The sequence below is a fragment of the Hemicordylus capensis genome, chromosome 5, assembly GCF_027244095.1.
Source record: "Hemicordylus capensis ecotype Gifberg chromosome 5, rHemCap1.1.pri, whole genome shotgun sequence".
Classification (NCBI taxonomy): Eukaryota; Metazoa; Chordata; class Lepidosauria; order Squamata; family Cordylidae; genus Hemicordylus; species Hemicordylus capensis.
In genome coordinates this window covers 225,376,564-225,397,775 of record NC_069661.1, presented here as the reverse complement: position 1 = coordinate 225,397,775, position 21,212 = coordinate 225,376,564, and the positions used below count along the sequence as shown (strand labels likewise).

At 43.0% G+C, this 21,212-nt stretch overlaps 2 protein-coding genes across 2 annotated transcripts in view; one reads left to right on the top strand and one right to left on the bottom strand.

Annotated features, from left to right (window-relative positions):
- Window positions 1-5,452: 5,452 nt before the first annotated feature.
- On the top strand, window positions 5,453-19,200 carry NOPCHAP1 (NOP protein chaperone 1). The gene is made up of 4 exons (XM_053254089.1): window positions 5,453-5,591; window positions 6,737-6,823; window positions 8,000-8,136; window positions 9,373-19,200. Exons 1-4 carry the CDS (start codon window positions 5,522-5,524, stop codon window positions 9,550-9,552), a joined length of 474 nt encoding a protein of 157 aa, XP_053110064.1. The 5' UTR covers window positions 5,453-5,521; the 3' UTR covers window positions 9,553-19,200.
- Window positions 11,172-21,212, bottom strand: part of ALDH1L2 (aldehyde dehydrogenase 1 family member L2) — a 44,836-nt gene continuing 34,795 nt past the window's right edge. Inside the window, exons 16-23 of the mRNA XM_053254088.1 lie at window positions 21,063-21,150; window positions 20,830-20,923; window positions 19,824-19,923; window positions 16,407-16,505; window positions 14,923-15,088; window positions 13,026-13,131; window positions 12,518-12,717; window positions 11,172-11,963 (exon numbers count right to left, since the gene is read on the bottom strand). Coding sequence (XP_053110063.1) covers window positions 11,908-11,963; window positions 12,518-12,717; window positions 13,026-13,131; window positions 14,923-15,088; window positions 16,407-16,505; window positions 19,824-19,923; window positions 20,830-20,923; window positions 21,063-21,150 — 909 coding nt within the window. The 3' untranslated portion in view covers window positions 11,172-11,907. The remainder of the gene's footprint in view (window positions 11,964-12,517; window positions 12,718-13,025; window positions 13,132-14,922; window positions 15,089-16,406; window positions 16,506-19,823; window positions 19,924-20,829; window positions 20,924-21,062; window positions 21,151-21,212) is intronic.

Below are 21,212 nucleotides of genomic sequence, written 5' to 3'. Positions count from 1 at the left end.
GAGAGAGAGAGAGAGAGAGAGAGAGCTCCTGAGGGCCCCTCAGCTCCACCCCTCCCAATTTTCTTCATTATTCCCCTCACTCTAGGGGGCCTACTGGGAGAGGGGCGAACACGGGCCTCCTCTCCCTTAGCTATGCCCTTGCTACCTGGCCATTGGAACATGAGATAGAAGATTCTATTAAAGTGGTGGTTTTGTGCTTTGGTGATTAAATCTGGTACCTTTGGCTTTTCTTCCCAGAGAGGGCTTACATTAGCGACTGCCTCACAGCCTCAAATTACAAACCATTTATACCAAAGCAAAACATTTGTCAGCAGGGGTAGTGTGTTGGAACTGGGTCAACGCCCTAGGCCCCATGCCTATTAGAGGACCTACCCGGCTGATCCCTAAAGCCTCTGGCTGCCACGATGTGTGGTCTGAGCTGTAAAGCTCAGTGAAGATACAAGAAAGCACAGATATTATAAATCCCAGCAACTGCAGAAGCAGCATTATTCACAACAATGGGGATAAATACACAGGAACACAGGAAGCGGCCTTCTGGTCCACCTAGCTCAGTATTGTCCACATTGGCTGACAGGAGCTCTCCAAGGTTTAAGACAGGAGTCTTTCCCAGCCCTGTCTGAAGATGCCAGGGATTGAACCTGAGACATTCTGGGTGCCAGGCAGATGCTCTACCACTGTGCAACAATACAGTAATACTGCTTCTGCAGCCACCAGGTTTTAAAAGGTTCACTGATCTACATCACGCCATCCATGCTGATCTGTGATTAGTACATAACTAGAGCTCATAGTTTTATCATGTACTTCTCATTCTCTAGGCAACGATGGTTTTATTACTATGTTCTTTTTAAATAAGCACATTTGCTTTGTAGCTACCACTACCACAGTTTAACTCTTTTCCTTTGTGAGTCTGAAAACTGCCCCTCAACTCCCTAGAGACTGCTTGACCTGTTTAGTTCCATATTTTTAAAGAGCCTTGGGCAAAACAAGCTGCTGAGTGGCTAAAGAGCTTTCAGGTGGAAAGCAGTTTCTAGACTGTGTACAGTCATAACATTATTTGAGCAGTGAAGCATGTTCAACATGTCCTGTTCAAATAATCTTATCTTTATCGTTGAGCTCAGAGAAAACCAGTTCTGCAACTTTGCAGTAGATGACAGCTCTGCATATACAGATAGGCTAGCACCTGTAGCATCACAAACCCACCTGTCTCCATCTCAGTTGCAATTATTTGTAAATTGACTGTACATTTTTTTAAAAAAAAATGAGATGAATGAGTATATAAATGAGTCAATGTCAATGGAACAGCCAGAACAGCTGGGCAGTTTGATGAAGACTGTTGCCATATTGTCCCTCAAGCCCTTTCTGCCACCTGGAGCTGCTCTGGAGAGGGAGATTACATAGGAACATAGGAACATAGGAAGCTGCCATATACGGAGTCAGACCATTGGTCTATCTAGCTCAGTATTGTCTTCACAGACTGGCAGCGGCTTCTCCAAGGTTGCAGGCAGGAATCTCTCTCAGCCCTATCTTGGAGAAGCCAGTGAGGGAAATTGAAACCTTCTGCTCTTCCCGGAGCGGCTTCATCCCCTGGGGAATATCTTGCAGTGCTCACACATCAGGTCTCCCATTCATATGCAACCAGGGCAGACCCTGCTTAGCTATGGGGACAAGTCATGCTTGCTACCACAAGACCAGCTCTCCTATCTACAAATATAAGGGGTATTAGGAATTAGATTCAGCAGCTGGGGATCAGGATTAAATGTTACTCCATGGAGGAGGAGCCCAGCCCACAGTATCTGTTATCTGCTGGCAAGTTTTTCCTGATAGCCTTTGGGTGTGGGGGTTATGCTATTGGGATAGCCAAAGATACCAGTTGGGAGCTTAAATCATGTTTGCAGGGGCCATCAATGAGAGAGGGAGGGCCTAATTTATGTTATTGTATGAATTATTTGTTGGTAGTTACCTACATGGGTGAAAACAAAATGAAATAAATGAAAAGCAAATGTAGTGCTTTATGCTTGACAGACAGCTGACTGACTCAGAGTTCATATTGCTAGCATAATATACGTCTATCATTTATAGCACTGGACAATAGTACTGTGGTACTACAACAGCACAGTAATAAAGAAGAGGAAACTGGGTTCACTGCCCAGAAGAAGAAGAAAATAACATGATTTCTGTTTTGAAGTAATATTCTAAAGCATACTAAAAGGAATCTAAACATAAGAACATCTCTGCTGGATCTGGCCTAAGGCCTATCTAGTCCAGCCTCTTGTTTCACACAGTGGCCCACCAGATGTCTCTGAGAAGCCCACAGGCAAGAGCTGAGGGCATGCCCTCTTTCTTGCTATTGGTCCCCTGCCATTGCTTTTTAGAGGTGCCTCTGAGGCTGGAGGTGGCCACCAGACTAGTAGCCATTGATAGACCTGTCCTCCATGGATTTGTCTAAGCCTCTTTTAAAGCTGTCCAAGCTAGTGGCCATCACCACATCCCATGGCAGAGAATTCCACAGATTAATTAAGTGCTGTGTAAAAAAGTACTTCGCTTTGTTGGTCCTAAATTTCCTGTCCTTCAGTTTCATGGGATGACCAACACTGGTTCTAGTGTTGTGAGAGAGTGAGAACAATTTCTCTCTGCCCAGAGGCGTATCTAGGGGAAATAGAGCCTAGGGCAAGCACTGAAATTGCGCCCCCTGTCCAAACATCTGACACCCATCTTTCAGATAACTTTACCATAATATCAGTTGAAAAATACAAGTCAAACTTGCTAATCTTTTAATCTTTCAAAAACTATTTAGCAGTGGATGTAGCCAGACCAAAAAATGCTGGGAAACTACACATTTCAGTATGCTGGGGCTCATGAAATACCCAAAAACTCTGTGGAGGTGTACTTGGAAAACTAAACAGAAGTGCCTGTCTAATTCTCTGCTATGCATTGTAGCATCACTATTATATAAGTTTTAAAAATAAATGGAGAATCTGACTTTTCCCAGATACTCTGAAAATAATTAAAGTAAACTGTGTCACTGCTTGGAATATATTCTAGTATTTCAGAAAGACAGTTAAAATGAGAGAAAGAGAGCAAGAAACCCACAGTGGGCCTTAATACTAAGGATTTCACACTGATTCAAAGACAAACTCACCATTAATAGCCATATTACTAAGACATCACATTTAACTCACTTATCACAAGAAGCAAAGTAAGAGCAAATGAATACAATCCTAGCTCATAAGCTTCAGCTCAGTATTCACAAGGCCTGATTCTCTGTACTTAGTGCCAAACTAAATATGTGTACAGTGACATATTATATATATTTTAAAAGAAATTACCTGCAGCCCCTTCAGGGGGTCTTCCGAAAGGCCATGTGTAGGAGGTCTGCAAAGGTCCCCCCTCCCCCTGCTGGCCTCTAGGGCCTTGCAGGGACCATCTGATTATGTGCGGTGGCCATTTTTTTTTAAAAAAAAAATTTAAATGGCCACTGAAAACAAAATGGCCACTGCGCATGCTCAAATGGCCTCTGCAAGGCCTGGCATGGCCTAGGGCCTCACAGAGGCCATTTGAGCATGCATGATGGCCATTTTGTTTTCAGCAGCCATTTTTTATTTTATTTTTTTAATTTTTAAGAATGGCGCCCCCTTCAAGTGGCGCCCGGGGCACGTGCCCTGCCTGCTCCAGCCTAGATACACCCCTGTCTCTGCCCACTCTCTCTGCTCCATGCATAATTTTATATACCTCTATCATGTCTCCCCATAGTTGCCCCTTTTCCAAACTAAAAAGCCCCAGATGCTGTAGGCTTACCTCATAAGGAAGGTGCTCCAGGCCCCTGATCATCTTGGTTGCCCTCTTCTGCACCTTTTCCAGTTCTACAATGTTCTTCCTAATATACGGTGACCAGAACTATATGAAGTACTCCATATGTGGCCACACCATAGATTTGTAAAAGGGACATTAATATTAACATTTTTATTTTCAATCCCCTTCCTAATGATCCCTAACATGGAATTTGCCTTTTTCACAGCTGCCACACACAGCTGCCACACACTGAGTCGACACTGTCAACGAGCTGTCAGCCACAACCCCAAGATTTCTCTCCTGGTCAGTCACTGACAGCTCAGAACCCATCAATGTATATGTGACATTGGGGGGTTTTTGTTAGGGTTTTTTGCCCCAATATGCATCATATTGGGGAAAATATGATGCATAGTCCAATATGCATCAATATGTTTGAGAGGAGAGCTGGTCTTGTGGTAGCAAGCATGACTTGTCCCCTTAGCTAAGCAGGGTCCACCCTGGTTGCATATGAATGGGGGACTAGAAGTGAGCACTGTAAGATATTTCCCTCAGGGGATGGAGCTGCTCTGGGAAGTGCAGAAGCAGGTTTCAAGTTCCCCTGCTGGCTTCTCCAAGATAGGGCTGAGCGAGATTCCTGCCTGCAACCTTGGAGAAGCTGCTGCCAGTCTGTGAAGACAATACTGGTCTAGATAGACCAATGGTCTGACTCTGTATATGGCAGCTTCCTATCTTCCTATGTATCACTTTACACTTGCGTACACTGAACCTCATTGGCCATTTTGTGTCTATAACTGAAGGAAAAGCCCTGCCCATGGTGTATCTCTAGGTTTTCCAGGATCACATGGCTGAAAAGTAAAAAGCCCTTTCTGGGAGCTTAATTTTAAAGTACAGCCCCAATGTAATCATTAGTGACACTTTCAGACATTAGAACCAGCTAGCACGCTAGTTTCTAAGAATGGGGCTTTTCAATATACAGATGCCAAACAGAGTCAAGCTGGCATCCTGTAGTCCATGAAAGTTTTAAAGGTGTCACACAAGACTCTTGCTTTTACTGCAGCAAACGAGCATGGCTACCCCTCTGGAAGTCTGTAGCCCTAGAGAATCATGAACAACGGTGTTTTAAAACTTAATACCAGAAGTTCAGGCTGTGTGTGACACTAGTCTTTTCTATCTCTATGAAGTTTAGAGGCTAAACGTCTGTAGTGGTTTGGACTGAATCCAGAACTAGGTGTATATTATTAACTTATATATCTAACTCGTTGCCTCCTTCCACGTAAATAAACGTCATCAAGGTAACAGCTGAACCCCAGAGGCAATGGCGGAGCAGGGACTCTGTCCTATTTTGGAGAGTGATTGTCTTGAACGGGAGGAGAAAAAGAACGTAAGCGCATTGGATGTAGGGCTTTTTCACAACTGACCCCTATAAAATGCACTCACAGTCCAGAACGGGATCATCTGATCCTGTCTCAACCAGTGTGGACTGCGAAGCGAATGCTTAAATAATTAACATTAATCTCTTATAAATCGGAGGAAAGACTTCTGTGCGGGCTTCAATTGCACGTCTAAGGAATTCCGGCTTGGAGCGCGCAATCTAACCTCCGTGCAGTAGGTGGCGCGCTTGTGCTTGCGAGGCCGCTCCGGGCCCCACACTCTACCCTCCTTCTTGCATCTTCCGGTTTTCTTTCCTCTCGAAGCGGTGCGTGTGCGTGTGCAAGACTCTGAAGGGAGGTGAATGGCGCTGAAAGGAGATGGCGCGTGTTCTGTTGGATCCCGGGATCTTCTTTCTGTGGGAGTTGGAGGAGGTAACCGACCCTGAGCGCGTGGAAAGAGGCATTAGACAAGCCCTGTTTGATATGGTGGTTTCTGCACAGCATAGTTTAGGTTTGGGCGAGCGAACTCAAACTGGCTATTCTAATCTCCTTTCCACTCCCCTCGTGGGTGTGGGTGTTTTTAAACTCCGGATCCCGATTTTGCCGTTCTGTACACTGAATGTTTGAAAGACTCGCATTTTAGGAATGGGGATGTGATCTCATGCAGAACCTCAAAAATAGTAGCTAACAAGTTTTCGAGTTCATTAGGAAAAAAGAATTAACCTGACCAGATGCAGGGCGGGGGAGAAAAGAATGTTGATGGTCATGACAAGCCTCAATCTGCAACTTTTAATCGCAATTTAAGAGTTTTTTCATAATGCGTTTACCAGGTGTAACATTGAGCGTACAACGGGGAGCTCAGGGCTCTGGTGAGGAGAGACAGGGTTAGGGGTCAGTCTCCACTGGATCGAGTGAGACTGAGGGCGGTGGCTGCTGCTGTTCATGTTTCTAAGTTCTACTTGCGATGGCTACTAGCATAAATGGCTTTAAAGGGGGTTTAGACATATGTATGGGGGAGAGTTTGATCAGTGGCTATTAGAGTAGTGGTTAGAGTGCTGGACTAGGACTGGGGAGACCAGAGTTCGAATCCCCATTTAACTATGAAACTCGCTGGGTGACTCTGGGCCAGTCATGTATCTCTCAACATAACCTATCTCACAGGGCTGTGGTGAGGATAAAAACAACCATGTACACCACTCTGAGCTCCTTGGAGGAAGAGAAGGATATAAGTGTGTGTGTGTGTGTGTGTGTGTGTGTGTGTGTGTGTGTGTGTATTTTAAATGATGATGTTATGGAATGCCCATATGGAATAATAGAACCTCTTTGCTGAGGAGCAAGGCTGTGATCTTTATGCACTGGTTGTGATCTTCCCGCGAGCATCAGGTTGGCCACTGTGGGAAAGAGGATGCTAGACTAAATGGGCCTTTAGTCTGATAAATCCTTAAAGCTGTTTCACACAATATGGGATACAGGACTCGTACTGCTAATCTGTAATGTGTGAAACAGAAAAACACCTTTTTTTAAAAAAAGTAATAAACTGAGTGTGCTCAATCTGATGCAGGGCTTCTGGGTTGCAGGTTTTCATGAGACATTGTTGCTGAATTCAAAACATGCTAAGAAGGCGGCCATGAGGTTACAGACCGTTAAGGTGCCAAGGAGCAACCGTAAGTACTTCTCTTTCTTGAAGAAACTGTGTCTGTCTGACTGTTCTGGAAGTATTATTATTTTGATTATACTGCTTGAAAATTTTCTGTTCCTGCTCATTAGATCTATGAACAAATATTGCTGATAGGATAACACTGAAGGAGAAGAATAGTGATTGAATGGGTATAGGGAGGAATTACTGTGAAGTTCTGAAGTGCATCCATTATGTTTTATTAAAGAAATGGGATCTTCCAAAGCACTTTTGTGAGGGCTGCAGCACCTGCTTATAAACCTAAGCACCTTAACTTGCAGAAGGCAAATAATAGTGTTTTGTTACTCTGAATAAGAAACCATCCAGCTGTGGCTGGTAATAAGAACCTCAGCTTTAAAAACCCCATTCTCAAATGTCCTCAAGGCATTTAAACTTAAAATCAAGACTGTCTGGCAACTTCAGTTAGCCCAGAATGTGACTGCCATGGTTTTGTCTGGAATGAAGAGGATTGGACTGTGTCTTTAATCATCTTCATTGGTTATCATTTTCTTAGCTTGGTTCAACTGCTGGCTTTGACTTTTCAAACCCTAAATGATCTGGGATGAAGATGTCTTGAGGAATTCCTCCTAAATGGAATGTTTTCTGTGTTTTTTTAAAAAAAATATACTAGTACAGAGTATAATATATACTTCTGGTACATACTAAATGCTCATGTTTAGCCTAAGAGCCTTAAGATGATCTAAAAATAGAAAATGTGCTTTCCTGTTTGTTTATTTAACATTTTTATAATGCATAGGAAGCTGCCTTTTACCAAGTCAGACCATTGGTCCATCTAGCTCAGTATTGTCGACACAGATTGGCAGCAGCTTTTCCAAGGCTGCAGGGCAGGAGTCTTTTTCAGCCCTATCTTGGAGATGCCAGGGAGGGACCTTGGAACCGGGAGGGACCTTGGAACCATGCAGATGCTCTTCCCAGAGCGGCTCTATCCCTTAAGGGAATATCTTACAGTGCTCACATGTAGACTCCTATTCAGATGCAAACCAGGGTGGACCCTGCTTAACAAAAGGGACAATTCATGCCTGCTACCCTAAAACCAGCTCTCTGCACTGAGTTCTTGGGTGAAATCTAACTGTTTACTAATTATAATTAAAGTATTTCTGTAGAAGTGCACTAATATCTGTACAAACATGTTTTCATGTGTTAGTTTTGGATAGGGTACAGAACTTTCTGCCACAGATGGCCAATGCAAATAACGAACTAAGAAGAGAAATGGAAAGCGCTCCAGTTCAAGAGTTTGATATTGAACATGTAGATGCTTCGACTGAAAATGTTATTGAAATGGTGAGTATGTTGCTTGTTTGTAAAATTAATGCCTTGCTTCAAGCACTTTGTCAAATGCATTTCAACAGAATTGCCTTGATCGGGACATCAAAAGAAATATGGGTGAGACATAGGATCTACTAGGATCTAGTATAGCATAGGATCTAACATAGGATCTACTACCACAACTAGTGGGATTCATTGACTGACATACTTGCCGAATGTGTGTAACTTGCACGCATGATATGTACTACTTACTGTTGCGCAGTATGCCAGCCATTGCCATCTGTAGTATTTCTTTTTGTGATGCTTATGAAGGCAGTTTTTGCTGAAATGAGTAAAAGTTTTTGTAATTGCATATTGTTTGTATCCTGTCAAGCCCAGGTTCCCCCTCTCTTTTCCTTTTGCTGTTTTGTGTGTAGGGTTCCCACCCCCAACTTTTCTTGTTTCCAGTTTATCATTGAAAACTATCTGGTCTAATAGTTTTTAAAATAAACAAACCTACAGGAACATAGGAAGCTGCCTTATACCGAGTCAGACCATTGGTCCATATAGCTCAGTCTTGTCTGCACAGACCGGCAGCAGCTTCTCCAAGGTTACAGGCAGGGGTTTCTATCAGCCCTGTCTTGGAGATGCCAGGGAGGGAACTTGGAACCTTCTGCATGCAAGCATGAAGATGCTTTTCCCAGAGCAGCCCCGTTCCCTAAGGCAGTGGTTCCCAAATTGGGAGCCTCCAGATGTTGCTGAACTACAGTGCCCATCATCCCCAGCCATCTCCCAGTATGGGAACCACTGCCCTAAGGGGTTTGTCTTAGAGTGCTGACACATGTAGTCTCCCATTCAAATGCAAGCCAAAGCAGACCCTGCTTAGCAAAGGGGACACTAAGAGGAGCCATTCTAGATCAAACCAATGGTATATCCAATTCAGAATTTACCTGCATGCCTTCATATTCTGCTTATAAGCTTCCTAAAGGGCAACATCCTCCCCTTTTGTTTGTCCTCCACATCTGGTTTGATGATGCATACTGCCTCTGAACATGGAGGTTACATTTAGCTATTGCTGTTCTGTGTAGTTTTAAAGCTGTTTTGGTGGCCATGAGTTTCATTTGGTGATTGTAAGTCTCGTTCATGGGGTTGGCCACCAAAAGCAGGAATTGCCCAGTTCTGGATCTCATTTAACGTTTCAGTTATCCTTTCTCTTATACCCTAGCTACTTAACAGTAATTTTTGGTGATAAAATTATCTGTATTATTGCAGAATGTAGCTCTGGTTGAATTGAATGGTTCTGATACAGAGGAAGAGGATGCAGTCTCAGAAGATGACTCGGAATGTGAGGACAGCTCTGCCTGTGAAGAAGTCACTGAGGACAACATCAGACTTCCTAAACCAAAAGGGGAAGGCAGAATAGAAATTGTGGACAGTAAAACCAATGAGTAGATTTATTTTTAAAAAAATATACCCTTCCTTTTGGAAAGCTAGTTTGTTTCAGGTTGTATTGCCTGCAGACTATCTTACTATCTGCACAAATTGCTGAGAGGCATGTAAGAGTTCTTGGCTGGTCCAAATCCAAAGGTGGAAGTGAAAAAGAAAGCACTGTTTTCTTCAGGTCAGCATAGAATGTAACATTAGATTGGAAAGAGAAGTGACTTAAGCCAGGTATTATTCTTGAGAACCAATTGTTGGGAATTTCAGTTGAGCCAGTTCCTAGATTATGGATTATTTGGGAATGCTTCCTAAATGTGTGAGAACTGTTCTACTGATTAGGTGGAGTTGTGATGGCCGCACCAACCACTGCCCTAAATATGCACCTGGGATGATCCCTGTGGTGAGTAGTTCTTGCATGTTATGGCTAATGCTGTGCAGAAGCACTTTTGGCAACTTCAATGTGGGGTAGGTATAACATAGGAGCTGGTCCTGGGACTGCTAAAAGGGAGAGAGAGAGAACTCTACAAGGGGGGTTAGTCTTCTGGGTAAGAAGCAGCGGCTGGGATGAATTCAAAATGTCTGTTCTCTCTGCAAGAGCATGAGAGATGACTTTGAAAGTTTAGCCTATGTTTCTGATTATCTGAGCATTTGTGCTTTTTTTTTTAATAAGGGCAAGAAACTGCCTACATTTATTCTGTTCAGTTCTTAATCTGAATTCTAAAATATGTAGAGTATTTGGGTAGTATCTAATCTAGCAGTCATATGAATTTGGGATTAAAGAAATAACTATCTTTTTTTTTGCTAAGATGCCTTCCATTTTCTTCAGTATGAAATTTCCAGACTGATCAGAGATAATGTTTTGGTCTTAAGATAATTTTCTGAACAATTGTTAAAAAGGTCTCAGTTGATTAGAGTCCAACTTCTGTTGCAGAACTTTCAACCAGTTCTTATTTGGCAATAGTAGATTTCGACAAAACATTGTGTAGGAAAGACCAAATAGACTGAAATATTGTGGAAATGTCAGCTGTTCCCCCAAATATTCCAGTTGAAATGACTTGGGAGTGTACAAGAAGGCATAAGCCAAATCTCTTTAAGTTCTGATGATCATGTGTAAAAATGGGGCAGTTTGGAAAAACCATTGTAGTGCGGTGCCAGCTGTCTCCTGTTGCTCCAAAGCAGGGGTTTTCAGCTTTTAAAAAAACTGTACCCTTCCCTCTCAAAGCTTCGGCTCAAGTACCTCACACTTAAATGTTACAGTTTTGAGAGATTACTACAGTCGTTGACTCAAATCAGAGTATGTTACTCATATGTACTCCATTTGGGAAGGAGATGGGCTGCAGAGTGAGGGCATATAGGGGGTCCCTGGGCATATGCCACCCACCCTTCCTTTAAATCCAACCCTGTGTTCCACATACCCTCCACAGGGCTTTGAAGTACCCTTTGAAGGGTTCATGTACCCCAGTTGAAAACCCCTGCTCTAAAGGGTTGGAGGAGGCAGCCAGCCCAATGCTTGCTTGAGCTAGAAAGAACAGCGGAGGGAGGGGAACCTGGCTGGCAGGAAGAGAGGGAAGTGTGACTGCAGAAATATTTTCCAGATTGTACAGTACTGAATAACAAATTCAGACACAAAATTAATTGGATATTGGCATTCACACCTATGCAGATTATATATTCTTCATTGGCAAGTTGGTTCTAAAACATTTACCATAGCTTTTATATGCATAGTTTAACACAGATTTTGAGCTCTTTCTGTCATACAAAATCTTAATAAGTGCACTTCCTTGAATTATATACAGTGTTTATGGCCAGCTGGATTTCTGTGCTGCTTAATATGCTGAATTTACAGGAAGGAAAGAACTTAATGCTGGTGTAGTCCACATTTTTAGAAATCCCATCCTATTTTGCTTCTTCAGGGAAACAAGGAATATAGTATGTAGCTTCTCTCTTAGGGGACCAGAGATTTCAGTATGCTGATATGGAGGTACTTATCCCACCACTGGATGTTTGGTAGTCTTGTAGGTGAGCATTTAGGTTAACTGCAGTGAATGGTGGAGATAACAAAACAAAAGGGACTACAGAAGAGGAGAAGATACTTCACAGTGCAGTCTGATTCACAAATGATCCTAACAAATACAAGATTCCACTGATGGATCCACATACGTATCTGGCAATAAGTGGCGCAGCGGGAGGAGATGTCTCATTTCTGCTGTAAATGCTACTCTTCCTTTGCTGGTTGGCATCAATGCCAGTAGAGTTCTGTCACACTTCTGCTGTTTGTGCTTCTGTAGTCTTGCCTTGAGTTTAAGGAAGTATTTTAAAGTTGAATCTGTTAGCAATGGAATTGCTTTGCCACATAAGCTGAGATGCTTAATACTCCACTGTTACAGCTTTTGTTCTGAGATACTCATGAAGTGCTTCTTCACCTAAGAAGAAGAAAAGGAGGGGGGGGATGTTAAACGGTTGTAGCTTGGACTCCCCCCACCACCAATAATCTTCCTCCCCTGCAAAATCAAATCTGCTTTCTCATTTCCATATATACTTGGCTGCACTGAAATGGGCACTGCAGAATCAGATCTATCCAAGCAATAGCTTTCAAACTTTCTACCTTCAGAAAAAAGGAATGTGTATTGTAGAAGATTCTGGGGCACGTTCTAGGATGCATGCTTATTTCATATAGGTTATTACCTAGGTCACTTGGGCTTCACTCACCATCACCCTGTATGAACTAAGATGGTACCCAAAAACACATCTAGTATTTTCTGCAACTGTACATTTCAGGGTAAGGTCAGTAGTGGTGGGCAAGCTGAATTTGCAGAAGCTTCCCTATTTCTATTGAGTTTCCCTGCAACAAAGTTTTAAACATGCATGCCCAGGAAAGCAACTCTAGAAGAAAAGCTAACCTGCAAACGTCTGAATGTACTCTTCATTTTACAAAGTAAAAAGCCTTTTTGGATATTCACCAAGTAAGACAACTTACCTAAATCTTTTCCAAAGCCAGACTGTTTAAATCCACCAAATGGAGCTGCCACATCAGTTTTGTTGTAAGTGTTGATAAACACTGTTCCAGCTTCTAGTTTGTCACTGATATAGAGAGCTTTGCTTATGTCTTTAGTGAAAACTCCTGAAGCCAAGCCATATTCTGTACTGTTGGCTCGTTCTAAAACACCATCAATATCCCTACAATTAGAGAATTGTTTAGGCAACATAGAGACTGTACCACAGACCCTCATCTAGCTATTCATGTTCCTTTTCATTAACAGATTCTCTATACTATTTTTTTCTGGCTTCCTTTTATTATGTTTTAGTGGCTAGGTTAGAATGCTGCCTTTGCTACTAGATCATCCACTGGGGGGCAGCCTGTGAATGTAGCAGTGACCCAGCGTCACTTTCTGTAATAACAGCTAGTTCATCTCACATACGTTAACATCTTTATGCATAATACAACAGAATAACAGTATTAATTAACCAACCAGATCAGGACCTACCCATCTTTGAACTTGGAAATAACCATTACAGGACCAAAAGATTCTTCACGTGCAACATACATATGGTCTTCAACATCTGTCAATATGGTAGGTTCCATGAAGAAACCTGATCAAAGAGAAGGCAGATAGTGCATCACGCATGGAGTCTTGACATTCTCAGGCATTTCAGTCTTGGTACAACTGTGATCAGGGGCGTAACTATAATAGGGCAAGGGGAGACAGTTGTCTGGGGGCCCACTGGCTTAGGGGCCCCCCCAGAGGCAAGTCACATGACTGACTCCCCCAGCCGCGCACCCGTCCGGGCTTCCTTCAGTTGTATTCATCCTCCAAAATGGATGTGAGTGTTAAGACCTGGAGCTACCAGAACAGCATGTCTTTCTCTAGTACCGTTAAATGTCTTGCATCGTCCACAATTTACAAAACTTAAAAAAAAATAATTTAGGATGATGTTCTATTGTGGCACATAGGAGATAGATAGATGCTTTTTGTTACCACTATTCAGCCTCATTTAAGATTTCTTTACTTCATGAGCTGAGCTTCGGGGGGTGGGGGCATTTTAAAATCTTGTCTCTGGGCCCACTCCAACCTTGCTACACCCCTGACTGTGATGCTATGAAGCATACTTCTTCCCCAGTGGAGAGGCCAGCCAAAAGCCTCTGGGTGCCTGCACATTGACTCTCACTGAATTTTCTCTTGAATTTGGAGAGTTTCCTCTTCTCATTGTTCTGTTCATATGGACATGTATGACATAGCATAACAAATGCCCCCCCCCCCCCCGGCACTCTCCTTGTATAGTGCTATATGTCCCCCTCATAATAGCTTACAACACTCTTCCATGCTTTTTCTGCTGCATTCTCCTCTTTTTCAAATCAATAGAGGGTGAAGGGAGTGGTGAATGGAGGGTTAGTAGAAGGGCAGCACCCCAGCTAATCTGCCATCTAAGGTGTCTGTCTCAGGAAAGGCTGTGGGAGTTCATATAGTGATATGAGAAGCTACCTTATGAATAGCTTATTTAGGATTTTAACATTTACTGCAGTGGTTGATTACCCAATTTATTATTTTTTCATACATGTCCATATGAACAGAACAGTTTGGAAGTGAAGAAAGAAATTTTGCGGTTGTGCTCTGCAAACTTGTGCTAACACTAGCAGAAGAGAAACCATCCAAATTCAGTGAGAACCAATGTGCTGTAGTGACCAGGGAGATCTGAGTTTAAATCTCCGTTCTGCCATGAAGCTCACTGGTGACTGGGCCAGTCACTTATCTCTCAGCCTAACTTGCCTCAGAGGAGTTGTGAGCATAAACATTACTGTGTACTCTGTTCTGGGCTCCTTGGAGGAACATCGGGATATAAGTGTAGGTACACAAAATAAATGTCGTGCAAGAGATTCGCTGTTTGCACATATATATGCTTGTGCAAAAGGCTGTGCAAGGAATTCCCAATTTAATTAGATAATCTTTGTTACAGTCACTACAAAATTTGATTATATATGGGGTTGGACAAGGAATTCCACATTTAAATATGGGGTTGGGCAACAAATTATACATAGGTTGCACTAGTGCAGGAACTAGCCTGCAACAGGTGAATTCCTTCATGCAAAGACTATGTACCATGTCCTTAGGCTAATGCAACAGCATTAGCATAAACTAGTGCAAGACTAACCTGGATGCTACCTATTATTTCTTTAAGATGACAAGCACATATACTGCAGTAGTCACCATCTTAGGGAGAGGCAAAGTATTCTTCTAAATGGTCACCTGCCTCAGTCAGTATTTGTAAATGCTTGTATTAAAAATAATTAAATTATTGTGGCCAAGCAGGAGCATATTTATTGACAGACTGATTGAACTGATGAATCAACTAAACAATATAGGTCTGTTTCAGATTTTAGTTTACCTGGTCTACATACTTGTCTCCCTCCATACACTAGTGTAGCTCCCTCTTTCACTCCAGTTTCACAGTACTCCAGAAGCTTTTCCAAATGTGCCTTATGGTTTTGTGGCCCGTGGTCTGTGGATCTGTCAAGTGGGTCGCCAATTTTCATCTTTTTGGTTTCTTCCACCTTAGAGGTTATCCAACGAAAGGAAAAAGTTTAGTATACAAGACACTGGCAGATTGGGGCAATAATGGCATAACCTTATCCAAAGCAGTAGTGCATTCATGGTGGTTAACAGTACTTGACAGTTGTCCCTCTATCTGTTCCACTTGCTGCTTAGCTCCCATATGAAGGAACAGCAGCAAATGTTCCTCGCTTTGAAGCTAAAGAGCAAGCCTTTGAATGGGCTAGCCATGCCTCCTGCCCACACTTGGGAAAACTGCATGAGCTGCTAGTGTGTTCTAGTTGTGCCACACTCTGGCTGGAGGATAACACTAACTCAGCAGGTGGATTTGCATTGCCAATTGCTTCCTTGCCCCAGCACTCTGTGGTCAGCAATCCATTCCATAAGCCACTGTTGCAGGAAGGTGGGATGACACAGAATTGCACTGGGAACGACTTAGAATGAGGTTTATATCAATATAATGTTGGAGAGGTTGGACTGCGAGCCAAAATTGTATGGTTTTCCTTTCCTGACAGGTGTCCTACTTAAGCAGCTTATGTTTGGTGGTCTTTTCAAAATATTTAGTTTAAACAATTATGTTCACTGTGTAATCCTTAACTGACACTGTGCATTATGATGTAATATTCTGTGTGTGGGATGGTGACCCACAGGGTTTGGTTTCCTGAAGCATGGATGTATCTGTCTGCTTGCTATGCCATATTTCACTGGTGTATAGATCCACATGATCTTGTAGAAATCTTTGCTGGAGATAAACAAAGAAGCAAAAGCAGTAGCAGCCTCAGTAGACCCTGACCCTGTCCCTCCTTACCACAGCCCTGAGCTCCCATTGTACCCTCAGTGTTACACTTGGTAAATGCACATACAGACACTTTCAAATTAGATGTCATTTTTCAAAAAGAGTCAAGTCACTTGGAAAAAATTTACCACTTCAGAAGGACAGTGAAAACCAAATACAATGAAAATGTGGCTTAGCCCTAATTATAATAGAGACAAAGGAATGGACACAATGCAGTGGAAAGGCTGCTGGACAAGAACTGGGGAGACCCAGGTTCAAATCCTCATTCAGACATGAAGCTCACTGGGTGATCTTGAGTCAGCCACTATCTCTCAACTAACCTTGCAGGGTAGTTGTGAGAACAGAATGGGGGAAAGGAAAGAATCACATGCCATCTTTACCTCCTTGGAGAGAAGGTAAGGAGATAAATGTTTATACATGCACATGCATGCACACACAACCAGGAAACACTAGTGTAAAAGTTTAGGATTACAGTGTTTAAAATAATTCAAGTTTAAGAATCGACTTAGTTTTAACATTCTTACCACTTTCCTAATGAATTCATCATGAATGGATTCTTCCACAAAGAGTCTACCAGCCGCAATGCAGTTCTCCCCTTTGTTAAAGAAAACTGCCCCCATGCCCTACATCAGAAGAGAAAGAAAATTCCATGATAGTGTTTTTGGTTACCTTGAAGTATTATCCCTTAGCTTCTACCGCCCCAACACAACTCCACCATAACCCCACTTTGCATGAATCAATGGGGAAGTAAATGGGTTGAGTTCAATATGGGGTTATTGTGGCACAAGTCCCTCTGTCTAAAGTGTTTTAGGGCTTTCCCTTTAGACAAAAGACTGGAAAAATTTAAAGCTCAAGGGGCAGCATCAAGGCTAGTCTTGCATGAGGGGAAGACACTTATAGCCCTAAATGGCTTAGGACCAAGATAGTTGAAGGACCTCTATCACGAATCTGCCCAACCCATGAGAACATCTTGAGTGTGTCTCCTCCCACTGCAGGTGCATTGGGTGGCCATGCAAGGGACAGTTTTCTCAGTGGCTGCTCCTGTCCTGTGAAACTCCCTAGGCTGGCAGGCCTGCCTGGCCCCCAATTCAGAGAGTTTCAGTGGCTAGCAAAAACCCATTTTTTCCAGCTGGCATCCCCTAAGCATGCCTGATGTTTGCTTTTGTTTTTTCTTCTCTGTTCAGTATCCCTCATGACTCTTATTGTGTTTTCTATTGTACATTATTGTTTTCAGTTATGTAAGCTGTCTTGAGTTGCAAGACACAAAAATTGGAAATAAATAAGAGGAAGGGGTGGTTTTTGCCAGCCTCCTCCCTCTGTAACTCCCTGTGTCCCTTCCCCAACAATATGTCCCTGAGGATTGGGGGACTCTCAGGGATATATTCTCAGAGATGTAGGGGACTGCAAGGGGAAGGTGCATTAATAAATATAGCCCCTCCCTTCTTGAATCTTCTGTTCATGCAAATCCTAATTGGATGCAGCCCAAGATTTTTACTTTATAATACCCTAATAAGTAATAGTTCTAACAAACAAATAATAAACAAACAAAAGAATTCTATCTTAAAATGTGCCGTTGAGTTGGTGTCGACTCCTGGTGACCACGGAGCCCTGTGGTTGCCTTTTGGTAGAATACAGGAGGGGTTTACCATTGCCATCTCCTGCACAGTATGAGATGATGCCTTTCAGCATCTTCCTATATTGCTGCTGCCTGATATACTGTAGGTGTTTCCCATAGTCTGGGGAACATACCAGCTGGAAATCGAACCAGCAACCTCCAGCTTGCTAATCAAGTCATTTCCCATCTTACCCAAACTATAACACACTATTTACATTATAATAGAAGCAGAGGTCTTTCCCCCCCTTTTGGTTTTATCCAATGCATTTTTTTGGGGGGAGGGGAATAGTAATCCAATAATGATAAGAGATTATATGCAATAAGAATCACCATTCCCACTGTGAATTCCTTAGAGAATGGCTGTAACAAAACACAACATCCTTCTGCTAGCCTGCACAGGCTAGCAACAGTGCGGCAGTGTGTTGTTTTTTTTCAGAGAGTAAGGACAGATATATATTTATCCAGACAAGTGACTTTGCAGTTCCCATAGAGATGACCCTTCTAAGGGCTGAATAGGTAAAGGTAGGTAAAACCACTTCCACACACGAGAAGAACAGATGATATGGGTCACTATATATTTAGGGACCCTCTTTGTCTCTGGACTCTCTTCTAAATTCTCCTCAGCTGCTCTCTCTTCAACTGCCTTTCCCCCCAACATTCTATAATCCCCACCCCTTCCCTCTGGCTGAATTCAGCAAGCTGATTTACCTACCACTTGTGGGGCACAGAGTGTGGGGAACCACACACTTTCTTAGGAACATAGGAAGCTGCCATATACTGAGTCAGACCATTGGTCCATCTAGCTCAGTGTTGTCTTCACAGACTGGCAGCAGCTTCTCCAAGGTTGCAGGCAGGAATCTCTCTCAGGCCTATCTTGGAGAAGCCAGGGAGGGAACTTGGAACCTTCTGCTCTTCCCAGAGTGGCTCCATCCCCTGAGGGGAATATCTTACAGTGCTCACACTTCTAGTCTCCCATTCATATGCAACCAGGGTGGACCCTGCTTAGCTAAGGGGACAATTCATGCTTGCTAACACAAGACCAGCTCTCCTTCTTCTACTCAATTCCCCACCCCCTGTCTTTTCAAGATGCAGGGAGCAGGACAAGTGGCAGGAGGAGGAATGACATGGTGGCACTACTGCCACTGCTAAGGACAATCACATGGTATGGCGTAGCGAGGCAGGTAGAAAGGTGGTGGAAGGCATCCCTTACCACCACCTCTGCTAGTCCACTGCCTGAGGTGGCTACCTCTCCACACCTCATTAGTAGGCCAGCCCTGGGGAATGGCTAGACTGACAAACCTGCTACATCAGGGCTGCACAACTTCGGCCATCCTGCAGATGTTAAAAACTCCCATCAACCCTGACTATTGGCCACTGGCTGGAGATGATCGGGGGTTATAATTTAAAAACAGCTGGAGGATCAAAGTTATGCAGCCTTGCCCTGCATCGTGAATGGTACAAATCATACCAGGAGTTAAGAGAATGTATATTAAATGGAGTATATCTATTTGTTTCTTCAGGCCAATTCTTGTAATTGTTTTTTGTAATTGCAAATTGTTGTAATGTGTTAACTTTTTCGCTGTCATTTATTTTAACTAATGTTTTTAATTTCCTGTTGTCATTTATTTTGTTTTGCTGTAAACTGCCCAGAGACATATGTTCTGGGCGGTATAAAAATATGTTAAATAAATCAATCAATCTGAGATTTGGACTGCCTGACCTTGTAGTTGTCAGCTATGAGATGCTGCATAGATAATGCACCTTTATTTCAAGCCAAAGCTTGAAGAAAGATCACAAGCCATTCTGTTGGGAATTAGGATTGCAGGATCTACAGCTATGCTGACCCACTAGGCATCCTTTTTGGAGAGGGCTGTGGCTGTCAAAATGCTCATAGATTAATCTGTCTCACTAAATTCAGTGGGATTCATGTACATCTAAAGCACAGGACAGCAGTGCCATGTGTGTACTGAGAAGTGGTTAAGGAGATGTTTCTTTTCACTCAAAGGCTTCTGAAGCATCTTGTCCTCAGCATTTCATATTTTATAGGTGAAAAAAAGCATTCTTTTATATTTGACAGTCATGATCCTGTAGAGCAGGGCTGTTCAACTTTGGTCTCCTGCAGACGTTGGCCTACAATTCCCATAATCCCTGGCTATTGGCCACTGTTGCTGGGGATTATGGGAGTTGTAGTCCAAAAACAGCTGAAGGGGAGCCCAAGTTGAGCAGGCCTGCTGTAGATCATTAGCATAATACACAATATATTCTGGAACATGATAATCAGACCCTTTTAAAGCATTTTTTGTTATGTGCTTAAAAGCAGACTTACCATCCTCACAGCTTTGTCAAGTTCGCAGTCATTGAATATGATCAGTGGGGATTTTCCACCCAGTTCCAGAGAAACTTTCTTCAGGTTGCTGACCGCACAGCTACAGTAATCATAATCATCATTATCATCATCCTCACCATCAAGGTACTCCAAACATTTAGTATTTTAAAAAAAAAAAAAAACGAGTGAGGGGAAATTTCTCCTGGTTTGGATTGTATAGTCCCTTGGACCATATACCTCATGCATCTAATATCTGGGAGCGTTCACACAGTGCTTCCACATGGTATGCATATGGTTGAGCAGATTACACTCAGCTCTGAGAGTGTTGGCCATCTAGAGCAGTGTTTCTCAACGTTTCAAGCCGGGGTGGGGGTTACCACCACTGGGAGCTCTCCGGAGCTCATTTCTAGGCAGGCAGCCCTCGCTACTGGGATAACACTCATTTTGATTCCTCTAAATCAGGCCTGCTCAACTTCGGCCCTCCTGCAGATGTTGGCCTACAATTCCCATAATCCCTGGCTATTGGCTGCTGTGGCTGAGAATTATGGGAGATGTAGTCCAAAAACAGCTGGGGGGCCTAAGTTGAGCAGGCCTGCTCTAAATGAACGTTATCCCAGCAGCGAGGGCTGCCTGCCTAGAAATGAGCTCTGGAGAGCTCCCAGCAGCGGTGGCGGCCCCCACTAGCTCAAAATTGTTTGGTGGTGGGGGGATTAATTCCTCATGGACCAGCACAGACCGGCACTCAATTCCCCACGGACCGGTGGTTGAGAAACACTGATCTAGAGAATCACTGGAGAAGACGAGTACCCCATTCCCCCCAGCAAGTGATCCATGTTGTCAGTATTGCTGTGCAGATGATTTCACTGTAAGATTCTCAGATGAAATGGTGGGCCACTGGTCATGCAGCTTGCTTAAGGTTACATGAACGCATCTCTGGGTCAGGGCCATTCCCTGCAAATGTACAACATGCAAAAATTTAAATCATGATTTTAAAAAAATACATTACCTTTTCATGATTTGTTTACCAACTGGTGTTGAGCCAGTGAACCCTAGTTTACGAATATCTGGGTGTTCAGACAAGCGTTGTCCTGCTAAACCACCTGTGTGACATACATGAAATAAAATCTAATGCACCTTGATGTAGCTGAGTTGTATTGATTACTTGACTGTGCCATTCTCCACCACTCCACCCAAGCCATGCTTTGAACAGAAAAGAGGGACATTACACCACTGCTTTACCTGAACCAGGTAGAATATTTATAACACCTTTGGGAAATCCTGCTTTAACGGAGAGCTCTGCAAACTTTAAGGCAGTCAGAGGAGTGACCTAAGTAAAAATACACAGGTTAACTGGATTATCTGCATTTTAATCTGGTTATAGCACGTATT